This window comes from Bos indicus x Bos taurus, chromosome 6 (genome assembly GCF_003369695.1).
Source record: "Bos indicus x Bos taurus breed Angus x Brahman F1 hybrid chromosome 6, Bos_hybrid_MaternalHap_v2.0, whole genome shotgun sequence".
Classification (NCBI taxonomy): Eukaryota; Metazoa; Chordata; class Mammalia; order Artiodactyla; family Bovidae; genus Bos; species Bos indicus x Bos taurus.
Window position 1 is genome coordinate 104,163,746 of NC_040081.1, and position 13,330 is coordinate 104,177,075.

The 13,330-nt window shown below is 44.8% G+C and overlaps 1 protein-coding gene across 1 annotated transcript in view; it reads left to right on the plus strand.

Annotated features, from left to right (window-relative positions):
• Window positions 1–1,064: 1,064 nt before the first annotated feature.
• Window positions 1,065–13,330, plus strand: part of STX18 (syntaxin 18) — a 118,534-nt gene continuing 106,268 nt past the window's right edge. The window contains exon 1 of the mRNA XM_027545019.1: window positions 1,065–1,328. Coding sequence (XP_027400820.1) covers window positions 1,161–1,328 — 168 coding nt within the window. The 5' untranslated portion in view covers window positions 1,065–1,160. The remainder of the gene's footprint in view (window positions 1,329–13,330) is intronic.

The window sequence follows — 13,330 nt, forward strand, 5'->3', positions numbered from 1 at the left end:
CCCATGGACTGCAGTACGCCAGGCCTCCCTGTCTATCACCAACTCCTGGAGTTTACTCAAACTCATGTCCATTGAGTTGGTGATGCCATCCAACCGTCTCATCCTCTGTCCTCCCCTTCTCCTCTCGCCTTCAATCCTTCCAAGCATCAGGGTCTTTTCAAATGAGTCAACTCTTTGCATCAGGTGGCCAAAGTTATTGGAGTTTCAGCTTCAGCATCGGTCCTTCCAATGAACATTCAGAACTGATTTCCTTTAGGATGGACTGGTTGGATCTCCTTGCTGTCCAAGGGACTCTCAAGAATCTTCTCCAACACCACAGTCCAAAAGCATCAATTCATCAGCGCTCAGCTTTCTTTATTGTCCAGCTCTCACAGCCATACATGACCACTGGAAAAACCATAGCCTTGACTAGACGGACATTTGTTGGCAAAGTAATGTCTCTGCTTTTTAATATGCTGTCTAGGTTGATCATAACTTTTCTTCCAAGGAGTAACCGCCTTTTTATTTCAAGCAATGTCAAAACCGTGCACGTGTTATCTCGCTTAACTTTCACACTAACACTGAGGAAGGTGCTGGCTTCTCTTTACAGATCAGGTGGGTGAAGACTGGAAAAGAAAGGCCTCTAGCTCTGTGCCCTGCACACCTGATCTGCCCTACCACTTACTGCACCCAGGTGGTCACCATCCATGTGCTTCGGTCCCGCACAAGGTGGGTCGATGAGGTCTGGGTCAGGCTGAGTCGCCTCCTACCCCGGCAACCCGCGCGGCCGGGCTCAGGCAATGCCCGGAGCCACGAGAAGGGATCCAGCTTCTCGATCCCCTAGCTCCCGGGGCCTGAACGCCGCAAGCGAGCTCGGGGAGCTCGGGACTCCGGGACCTTTCCTCGCGCAGCCAAGCCCGCCGAGGTTTGCCGGGAGGGGAAACTGGCGCTGGTGTGAGCGTCGGTGAGGAAATCGGTCCACGCCCGCGGCCGAAGGCCGGAACCTTTCTCCTCTCTCCGCGGCAGCCCCGCTCTGCTCGGAACTGTTTTTCTCGCGTCGCTGTTGTCGGGCGGAAGGGTGCGGACAACGGAACGGTCCTCCAGCCGCCGGGTCGTCGCGCCGCGGTCGCGGGCTGCTGACGTGGGCCGGCTTGGTGGGGCAACGGTGGGCGCGGGTCGCCATGGCGGTGGACATCACACTGCTGTTCAGGGCCAGCGTCAAGACCGTGAAGACGCGCAACAAAGCACTGGGAGTGGCAGTGGGCGGCGGGGTGGAGGGCAGCCGCGACGAGCTGTTTCGCCGGAGCCCCAGGCCCAAAGACGACTTCTCCAGCCGAGCGCGCGAAGTGGTGAGCTGGTTGCTATGGAAACGGCGGGCTGGAGAGTTGAGGGCGCGGATCCCAAACCCGACTGTGTCTGGTAGAGCAGTGTGTCAAAGAGCCTGGGGAAGGTGGTATGAAGAGGGGGGCGGGAGAGTTAGTTCCGGAGAGCTGACGGCTGTCGGGAAACGAACAGTCTTGGGTTTTCCCTGGTGCTCAGACGGTAAAGCGTCTGCCCGCAATGCGGGAGGACCCAGGTTCGATCCCAGAGTTGGGAAGATCCCCTGGAGAAAGGAAAATGGCAACCCACTCCAGTACTGTTGCCTGGAAAATTCCACGGACGGAGGAGCGAGCCTGGTAGGCTACAGTCCATGGGCTCGCAGAGTGAACGTCACTTCATTATGGGTCGAAGAATGGGGACGCATGTTGGGAACTCGGAATTCTGTCAAGTTCATGGGCTTCTTCCTGAGGTAGTGATTTAGCTGTCACTCTGCAGACCTAAACGCCGGCGAGGCTTCCCCCATAGTTTTCTGCTTTTCCTGTCGCAGCACTGACCGCGGTGTATTACTTCTTTGGTTTACCCGTCTCATCGCCTTCCCCTTCCCTGCCCCGCCTTGAGATCGCAGGTGGCTTTCAATTGATCTCTCACTTCTCCTTGCTTCTCATGGACTCAGGACTCAGGCTAGGAACGGGCTAGTTTAGGGTGTTCTTTCACAAGCATGCTCTATTCCAGTCATCTAAACTCCTTTCTGTTTCCTGAACACAGCCGACTTAGGTTCAGGAGAGCCGTGACCTGCTCCTTAAGGGCAGGAACAGTGTTGACTTCACCGCAGAATCCCCAAAGCCTGACTCGTAACATTGCTTAGTAAGTGTTTGTTGAAGGAATGAATGAACAAATGGTGGTCTGTCTTCCCCGCTACACTGGAAACTCTGTAAGGGGAGAGAGAAAGTTTGCCAGGTTCACTTTTGTCTCCATGCCACCAAGGATGGATCTCGTTTTTGTGGAGCTTGAAGCTTATACAGTTCTGTCTGTCCTCTTTAAGAAATAAAAATCCAAAATTACAATAAAAGGTTCAGAACTTTAGGAGGTGCAAGGGAGGGGCCCTGAGGCTTAAACTTCTTGGTAAATCCACTTCTGTTTGATACACAGTGCATGCAGTGTCTGGTACTTTGTAGACACAGTTTTCAATGAATATATGTATGCATGAATTAGGGAGTGGCAGTTGGCAAAGGATATTCAAGCCTTGGAAGGAAAGTTGGTCCAGATGTATATATTCAGTCCATCAGAAAGCATCTATTAAGTGCCTACTTTCTGACCACCATTGTGTTAGAATAATGTGATTTAAAAGGAATGGTGGGCAGACATATTACCAAAAGAAATGCCACAAAGCCTTGTAGATGTCATGTGGGACACAAAGCAGAGTGTGTTCAGTTAAACCTCAGGGCCAAGAGAGGCTTTACAGAGGAGATGATGCCTGAAAAAATCTTGTAGGACAAGTAGTTGGTTCCAGTGCAGACAGGGTGGAGAAGGGCCTCTGAGGCTAAGAGAAGCGTGTGCACAAAGGTGTGAAGCTAGATAACGTTATGCTCAACTTGTTTATACTCAATGTGTGTCTACTGGTTGAATGACAGATTAGTAATGGCATTTCAGATTCTCAGAGGAGGAATTTTTCATAGCTGAACAGCTCCAAACAGTGATAATTATGGCTCTTGGCAATGGGAGCTTGACTCATTTGGACTGTGGGATTAATGGGGATATTGGGAGTAGAAACTGGGTCTTGAATTTAGAAGAACTGGATTCCAGTCTGCTATTTAGAAGTGGGTGACCCAGGCAAGTCCTGTATCTGTGTCTCACATCCCCTTTGTATAAAGTGGGCATGATAATACCTTACTTAACCGGTAAGCTAATTATTAGGATCTTATGAGACCTTGTACATATTGTAAAGAGCTATAATGATTATTATTGTTCCTCTTCACCCCCTACCCTGTTGCCAGGTAGACTGTTTAGACGTATTTTCATCAGTGTCGTGAAACTTTATTCCTTACACCACTTACCTGTCATGTACTTTCATTCTTTCTTGCAAAGGGAAACCAAGTCAGTTCATAAAGGAGTCTGAAAATCCTGTGCAGGTGCTGATAGCATCACTAGAGGAGACAGCAGCTTTCCTGTCTCTCCACCATAGCAAATGTGTGGCAAGTGGACAGCTCTTACTCTCTCTCCCCATCCCTGGGACCGTGGAAGCTCGTGTTAATTTCCCAGCAGATCCCTTTTGCTCAGAATCCCGTGCAACACTGCCCCAGGCAGCTGTTACCAGTTGTTGGATCTGACATTCAAGTTGAAATTTACTGACATCCTATCTAATATATATTAATAGTAAAAACAGAATCTGTATGCCTAAAGCAGAACCATGGGCTTTTTTTCTCTTTAGTACTTAAAAGGACCTGAAGTTTGTGTTGTTCAGGCTTCTCATTTTGTAGATGAGCAAACTAATACTCAGGTAAGTAAAATGCCTTGCCCAGAGTAATAATTAATGAGGTCAAAGGGCAGGGCCAGAGGAAGAAGCCAGGTCCTTTAACCCCAGTTGAATGTTGTTTATTTCCCATCCCATACATGCATTTCCACTCTAATTTTAAACCCAAAATTCCTTAGCTGAGTTTCTTCTTCCTGAATTAATACTGAATTCATAACTGGATACTGAATAAGATTTGGATCAGAAAGTCCTGAATTTGAATGCCTCTTATTTACCGCAAGGCCTTGGGAAAGTTATTTGACCTCAATTTCCTCACTTCTAAAATAGAGCGAATCATAGCAACTTGATAAGGTGGTTATGCAGATGAAATGAGAAAAGGTGTGCAAGTGCTTGCATGAGTGTGACTTGTTCTGGTTGCACGTAAGGGTGACCTCGTGTAAACTACCTGGAGGAGGAAATGGCAACCCACTCCAGCATTCTTGCCTGGAAAATCCCAGGGACAGAGGAGCCTGGTGGGCTACAGTCCATGGGGTTGCGCTAAGAGTCAGACATGACTGAGCAACTGAGTACCCAGCACTGTGTAAACCAACCCGAGGAAAATAGAAAAGTTTTGGCTTATCTACCTGGGAAACATAGGAAGGAGCTTCTTTCTTTAGCTCTTATCCATAAAACTCCAGAAAGGGGCTCTAGTTGGTTCTGCTTGGGTCCTGAGCCCTCGTTAGGAAGTCATTCAGTCGTGTCTGACTCTTTGTGACCCCCATGGACTGTAGGCTACCAGGCTCCTCTGTCCACGGGATTCTTCAAGCAAGAATACTGGAGTGGGTTGCCATTCCCTTCTCCAGGGGATCTTGCCGACCCAGGGAATGAACCCAGGTCTCCTGCATTGCAGGCAGATTCTTTAGCGTCCGAGCCATCAGGGAAGCCCTCCTTATGGCTTGGCCAATAGATGGGTTGAATGCTGTGATGGCTGCCCCACCAGAACCTTGGAAAAGGGAGTACTGTGTCTAAAAATCAGGGAATAAGGGATACTGGGCAGGCAAAACCAACGCAGATGTTCTTTCTGGTCCCTAGCACAGTGCCTGACCTGCTTTCACGTTACGTGTCTGGTCTTCAGCTCCGTGGGGAAGAAAAACACTAGAATTGTGGGAGTTTGTAATGACAGGCTTCATGCGGGAATGTGTCCTGAGGTGCCTCCTAGGGGGCAGCTCTTTAATTCTCTTATTAATTTATAAAAATTACAGAGGCCAGGGGAAGCAACATGCAGTAAAACAAGACACCTCTAAGCAGCCAAACCAAGTGTGCACGAACAGCAGGAGCCAGCCTACAGGACGTCAGGAGACCTGTGTCCTGGCCCACATTCAGCCACGAGGGGCAGACAGCCTAGTCTTTCTGCGCCTCAATGTCCACCTTGGTAAAACTGACAGCTTAGCCCATGACTGTAGCAATTTCTTATAAAGCAGAGATAACTTAAGATAAACATCGGCTCTGAGTATTTTTTGGGAATTCTGTTTTCAGATTAAGCATGCCCGTGAGTTTTTCTTTGTTCATTATACATTGCTTTTGTGAAAGCCAAGTGTCACTTATTTTTTATTTTTGTAGGAGTGCATTATCTTGAGTTCCTGACTTCAAATCAGACTTCTTACAGCAGCCCAAAGGCAAATGGTCTGCTCCCCGCTACCGTCCCGAGCGCCTCTCCTTTTACCCTGCACCAGCTGCCCTGACTGCCTTGCTTTCCTCACAGCCTCCAGGCACATCCCCACCTCAGGACCTTTGTGCGTGCCCTCGACCTGGAGCGCTTCTCTCCCAGATGCCACGTGATTGGTCGTTAGGCCTCTGCTCATGTGTTGCCTCAGTGATCCCTCCCTCCACTGCCCTGTGTGAAATAGCATCCTTTTTCTCTCCTTTACTCTGCTTTATTCCTATTATTTAACATACCGTGTATCCATCGACCTGTTTATCCACTGGAACATATACTTCATGAAAACAAAGACTCCTTAAGTTTTAGAGCAGTGCAAGATAGGTTCTCAGTAAATGTTTCTTGAATTAATGAATGAATGTTATTTACTGTGTCACTTTGCTTTGAATTTTGGAGCTGGTTGATCTCTGTCTAAGGCTCCTTCCAATTCCAGAAAATGTGTGAGCCTAACATGATTCCTTAATATTATATAGCATGTATATACACACTTAGGGCTTCCCTTGTGGCTCAGATGGTAAAGAATCTGCCTGCAATGCAGGAGACTCCGGTTCCCTCTCTGGGTTGGGAAGATCCCCTGAAGGAGGAAACAGCAACCCACTTCAGTATTCTTACCTGGGAAATACTGTGGACAGAGAAGCCTGGTGGGCCACAGTCCATGGGGTTTCAAAGAGTCGGATATTACTGAGTGACTGATGTGCACACACATACACTTAATCCAGTGTCTGGAGTAAACATTGAATAAATAGTAGCTTTTATTATTAAGATTTAGTTCCTACCTCAGGGAGTTTATAGTCAAATGGAGAAGCGGACACATAAATACCACAACAACTCAAGTGGAAGTGGAAGTGTAACACCAAACATTGATACCCCAGGGCCTTCTCAGTTTTCTTCTGAGATGTAGTGTTGACCTTGTGTGCCAGTCTTTGGAGCCATAAGTGAATCTGGGAATAGGATTATTATCCAGAGTATTCTTATTATTATCCAGAGTAGCTGGAAATAGACTTTATTCAAGGATTGAATATGGTTCTACGTAAATAGAGTGTCAGTTGAGGAGAGCATGGTTCAAAGAAGCAGTATCAGGCAACAGGTGCTACAGTCAGTGAGAAGCTTGAGATAGGGCCTCACAGGACAGGAATAGATCAGGAAACAGTGTAGATTTAGGAGGCAGGCTCCAAATACAATGTAGTCTGTTAAATCACATAGACTTTTTAAAAATTAATGCAGAATTCCTTTTGCAACTGATTTAAAGAGCTGTTTTGTCTAAGGCTGGGATGAGAGGGCTGGGAAAAGAGAAGTTAATTAGTCAGCTGCCTCTCCACCGTCCCCCCCTTCTCCTTGAGGATCCTCTTTGGAATCACCTGTAGGGCTCAGAGAGACACAGTCTCACTGTGTTAGTGTTCTTCAGGGCCTCTTTTAACTTCATGATGCGGTGTTTTTATGGATCTTAATAACCAAGTGTAAACTAAGCGGGACTCAGTGCCAGAAACTTTCTATGATATAAATAGTGAATCCTTTGTGGGGACTGCACTTATGAATTTTTCCAGCGCTTATGAAGACTGTAGCTTTTGAAATTACATTTATTCAATACTAATTGGTTTATTCCATCTCCTGTAATCATTGGACTCCTGATACGTGTCAGTCATTGTGAGGACATTAAAAAGTTATGACATCTATGTCCTGGCTTTTAGGAAATACAGATGCTGCTGCTGCTGCTAAGTCACTTCAGTCACATCTGACTCTGTGTGACCCCATAGACGGCAGCCCACTAGGCTCCCCTGTCCCTGGGATTCTCCAGGCAAGAACACTGGAGTGGGTTGCCATTTCCTTCTCCAATGCATGAAAGTGAAAAGGGAAAGTGCAGTCGCTCAGTCATGCCCTACTCTTAGTGACCTCAAGGACTGCAGCCTACCAGGTTCCTCCATCCATGGGATTTTCCAGGCAAGAGTACTGGAGTGAGGTGCCATTGCCTTCTCTGAGGAAATACAGATGAAGGGTAACTAAAGCTCCTTGAGGGAGAATCAGTGGAAAAACAAACCAGACTTTGAAGGACAAGAACCATTCTACCAGACAAAGGAAGGGGATTAAATCACCTTCCTGGCAGAGGAGGGGCTGTGAGTGAGGGCGCTGGTGTTCAAGAGCAGGGTGACTAGGGGGAGCAAGGGCAATGCTGGTGCGACTGGAGCCCGTTCCTGGGGGGCCTGGAAGAGGGGCGGGGAGGCAGGAGAAGAGGCTGTGCTGGATGAGGTTAGAGCAGAGGTCGACCAGCTTAGGGCCACAGGCCACATCCAGCCGCAGCCAGTTTTTATAAATGAGGTTTCAGTGGAATGCAATCATATTCATTTTAGGCTATGGATGCTTTTGTGCTATAGTGACAGATAGAACGTTGGCTAGACCTTGGGCAACAGCATCGTCAGCAATGCTGAGGAATTTGGACTTTATGCTCTAAGCGGTGTGAGCAGAGGCAGGAGAGTTCATATTTGTATTTTAAGATGATCAGCAATATTGCAGATGGGTTTGGAGTGAAAAACTCATTAGCAGGCTGTTGCCGTGATTCAGGTGAGAGCTGATGAGCTAGTGGATGGAGTAATGACTGGATGAAGGAGATATCTAGAAAGTGGCTCTTTTAAAAATGTAGCCGTTGGTGGGGTTAGAAAGAAGAGGTAGAACAATTCCCAGCTTTCTAGTTGGAAAGTTTCATGGTGATAGATACAACAACGTTTTCTTCAAGGTTAGAGTCGGATGCCAGTTACTCATGGCTTTACTTTCTCAGTTCTAAACAGTGGGGAATAGATCCACGGAGCCCAGAGGACGGAAGTTTTATTGAGACAACAGTGAAAGTGTTAGTCGCTCACTCATGTCCGACTCTTTGTGACCCCATGGACTGTAGCCCGCCGGGCTTCTCTGTCCATGGAATTCTCCAGGCAAGAATACTGGAGTGGACTGCTGTTCCCTTCTCCAGGGGATCTTCCTGACCTAGGGACCCAGGTCCCCCGCATTACAGGTGGATTCTTTACTGCTGAGCCACCAGGGAAGCCCATTGAGACAACAGGTGGTGGGTGACTCCCCAGTGGCATTGCTTCTTGGAAAAGCTGGATTGGAGAGCATAGCTGGAACCAAGTGGGGTCCTCTAGTTTTGTCATACTTAGAACGTGGAGATGGTTGAATCTTTAAAATAGACACCTAGTACGTGTGCCCAGCCATTACCTCACAAATCCAGCAAACACTGGGCTGTGCCTCATTATGGCGGCAGACACAAGGCAAGTCCACGGCACCAGACTGCAGATGGGGCTATTCAGCAGGGCCCAGTAGGGGCTTCCCTGGTGGCTCAGCTGGTAAAGAATCCGCCTGCAATGTGGGAGACCTGGGTTCCATCCCTGGGTTGGGAAGATCCCCTGGAGAAGGGAAAGGCTACCCACTCCAGTATTCTGGACTGGAGAATTCCATGAACTGTATAGTCCATGGAGTCGCAAACAGTCGGACATGACTGAGCGACTTTCACATTTAGACTCCAGGATCTTATACAGACTTGTTTTCAATAGTGCGCTCTTTCTTCTTGAAAGAAATTCATCTTTGTGGTAATGATTGTATCACTTATGTATTCTACATACATATTGTAGAAGTTTGATTCTCAGGGATAGTCGTCAGTTAACTTTCTTCTTTATTCCAAGAAAAATCTGGAAAGGGTCAAAGAGTTCCCTCTCTTCTCAGTTTGTCGTTGGCAGGTAAACAGTTCAGTGTATGACCTACTAGGATAGGGCTGCCCAAACAGGTCCTCTCAGGGTGACCTTTGGAATGAGTTCTTCTGTCCAGGGTCTGATTCTGTCTTGCAGACTTGAGAAAGAGATTTGTCCACATACCAAGGAAAGAACCATTTTCAGGGCAGGTATCAACGGAGCTCACACCAGCTTGTGTACAAGCAGAATACTAGATTGTTCATTTACTTTGAATGCTATAACTAATACTCAGAAGGATCCAAATTTTGGAAAGTCAATTATTTTTGAACTTCTATAGGTCCGGAACTCTGTTGAGGGCTTTACATACCTGATCTCAATTAATTTTTCTCTGTTTAGAGGGACAGAAGTATAATATTATTAAGTGATTTTACAATGTTGATTGTTTCATGAATAATATAATTCTAGAATTCATACGAACTTGATGTTTGAGGTTTCTTGTTACATGGAAATCTTTATGGGCTCCCTCTGGTGGCAAAGTATCAGTGACGTTTACAGTGGTTAATTATGGCTTGTGTTATGAAAAACTTACTGTGTTTTAAACATATTAACTTTAAAGTTGATGTAAGAAGAGGCCCCGTCAGAACCCTCTAAAAGAAAGTGAATAAACCAGAGAAGTGAAAGTATAATGTGTTGAATGAACTCATATAACTCGGCTATGAAAAGCTTGCCGCACACTTGTAATTTTAAACTCAGCAGTACTTTTTTCTTCCTGACTTTCAGGTTCTCAGAGTCTATAAATACTAGAATCTGCCCTCTACTTGCCACAGTCTAACATACGCCTATTTGTCAGAACTTTCTTACGGAGCTCGTAAGCTATGTTTAACCAAGAGAAGAGAGTCTTTTCATTTCATAATATTGTACACATTCCTGTTCACTTTTTTGGACACATGATAAGAAAATCCTGGTTAAAATCAACGTTTGTTTTATAGCCTAAGTAGAAATGACAGGTTGCTGCATATCTTGGCTGGGAGAAATTGAGAAAGGAATTAAAAAGCATAAGTTTTGAGTTATAAATACTTTGGGACTTTGCCAATAATTAATTATCTGATCTTGGAGAACTCACCTAACCTCTATTTCTGGTTTTTTGTTTGCTTTTTTTTTCCCCCCCACTTTACTTGTTTATTTAATGAGGAACTTTCACTAGATTATCGTTAAGAATCTTTCCATGATCAGTACTCTTCTTTCTGAAAGTCCCAGAATATATTTTTAAATGCTTTTTATAGCACCTGGTGATATTCCTCCCTGACTTTCTGTGTACTTAGAATTTTTCACCTAGATTAAAAGAAAAAAAATTTGTTTTTCAGAGTTCTCGTTTGGTATGTTTCCACAAACGTATTTGATTTAGTAGTGATTATGTACTCTTGTAATGGGTTTTATCAGTGGGGTATGTTTTTCAAGTTGACTGATTTTGAAATCTGACTATAAAAATAGTAAATGCTCATTGAACAGGATAGAAAAGAAAGTGAAGTTCACATATACTACTTATGGCCAGAAATAACCACTGTTTTAATTTTAGTATATTTTTTTTCAGACATTTTTCTTATTAAAAAAAAAAAAAGAATTTTTCTACAATACTGTTTTCTAGCCCCCCCTCCTCTTTTTTTTTTTTGTCTTATCTTGCCTTCTTTCAGTTCAGTTCAGTTCAGTCGCTGAGTCGTGTCCAACTCTTTGTGACCCCATGAATCGCAGTGCGCCAGGCCTCCCTGTCCATCACCAACTCTGGGAGTTCACTCAAACTGATTGAGTCGGTGATGCCATCCAGCCATCTCATCCTCTGTCGTCCCCTTCTCCTGCTGCCCCCAATCCCTCCCAGCATCAGAGTCTTTTCCAATGAGTCAACTCTTCGCATGAGGTGGCGAGTTTCAGCTTTAGCATCAGTCCTTCCAGTGAACACCCAGGACTGATTTCCTTTAGGATGGACTGCTTGGATCTCCTTGCAGTCCAAAGGACTCTCAAGAGTCTTCTCCAACACCACAGTTCAAAAGCATCAATTCTTCAGCGCTCAGCTTTCTTCACAGTCCAACTCTCACATCCATACATGACATATGGAAAAACCATAACCTTGACTAGACGGACCTTTGTGGCAAAGTAATGTCTCTGCTTTTGAATATGCTATCTAGGTTGGTCATAACTTTCCTTCCAAGGAGTAAGTGTCTTTTAATTTCATGGCTGCAGTCACCATCTGCAGTGATTTTGGAGCCCCCCAAAACAAAAGTCTGACATGGTTTCCACTGTTTCCCCATCTATTTCCCATGAAGTGATGGGACCAGATGCCATGATCTTCGTTTTCTGAATGTTGAGCTTTAAGCCAACTTTTCCACTCTCCTCTTTCACTTTCATCAAGAGGCTTTTTAGTTCCTCTTCACTTTCTGCCATAAGGGTGGTGTCATCTGCATATCTGAGGTTATTGATATTTCTCCCGGCAATCTTGATTCCAGCTTGTGCTTCTTCCAGCCCAGCATTTCTCATGGTGTACTCTGCATAGAAGTTAAATAAGCAGGGTGACGATATACAGCCTTGATGAACTTCTTTTCCTATTTGGAATCAGTCTGTTGTTCCATGTCCAGTTCTAACTGTTGCTTCCTGACCTGCATACAGTTTTCTCAAGAGGCAGATTAGGTGGTCTGGTATTCCCATCTCTTTCAGAATTTTCCACAGTTTATTGTGATCCACACAGTCAAAGGCTTTGGCATAGTCAATAAAGCAGAAATAGATGTTTTTCTGGAACTCTCTTGCTTTTTCGATGATCCAGCGGATGTCAGCAATTTGATCTCTGGTTCCTCTGCCTTTTCCAAAACCAGCTTGAACATCTGGAGTTTCACGGTTCACATATTGCTGAAGTCTGGTTTGGAGAATTTTGAGCATTACTTGACTAGTGTGTGAGATGAGTGCAATTGTACGGTAGTTTGAGCATTCTTTGGCATTGCCTTTCTTTGGGATTGGAATGAAAACTGACCTTTTCCAGTCCTGTGGCCACTGCTGAGGTTTCCAAATTTGCTGGCATATTGAGTGTAGCACTTTCACAGCATCATCTTTCAGGATTTGAAATAGCTCAACTGGAATTCCATCACCTCCACTAGCTTTGTTTGTAGTGATGCTTTCTAAGGCCCACTTGACTTCACATTCCAGGATGTCTGGCTCTAGGTGAGTGATCACACCATCGTGATTATCTGGGTCATGAAGATCTTTTTTGTACTTTTTTGCCACCTTTACCTAATAACATATTGTGAAATTTTTTCTATGTCAATACATATTGTTCTTGCTGCCAATTTATTTAGCTGCATAACCATTAAAAATAACACTACAGAATAAAAATATCTTACCTAAAAAAATAATTCTATTCCATAATTTATTTGATATTTAGGCTGCTTTTAGTTTATCACTATTTTAAACAGTACATTTTTACCAAATTTGTTTCGAATTTATAAACTCTCAAGATGAAAGGCAAAATGTATATCATTTCACTTGTTTTCTGTTTAATCTTTTCTCAAATATAAAGATTTGGATGCCCCAATATGATAAAAAGAAAAGTATCCCTAATTTGGGGAGAAATGCTAAATGTATTAGAACTTATTTCGGTGCTGGGCGTGGGGGGAATAGAAAAGGGGTAGGGGTAGGTAGGTGATAATGAGGAGCAGGCTAATCAGGAAAACTTTGACATGGGACCAGAGCCTTGAAGGGCAAGTAAAACTGGTAGGTGGTGAGCATGAGTGTGGTGCGTTTCAGCGACAGTAAGGACACGGATAACGGGGCCAGGTAGCTTCTTCTTGGTCGGTGGTGTGAAACAAACTTGGGGAGGTGCTTTATGGCCTACAGACTATAGAAGGCCCCCTGAGCTTTTATACAGAATAAATGTACAAGAATCAGTGGCCATCCAAATCTAATGACCACTTAAAATCTAGTGAAATCACTTATGGTAGTAACAAAAAGCACGTCTAGAAATAACCTTAATAAGCAATGTTAAATGCCCCGTTTGAAGAAAACTTCACAGTTTTGTACAGAGAGAAAACTTGAATAAATAGAAACACATATTGTATATGTGGAAGGGAGGAAGTGCTGTAAAGATAGCAGTTATTCCTAAATTAATTTGCAGGTTTAGTGCGGCTTTAACCTCAATTCCAACAGAAAGTC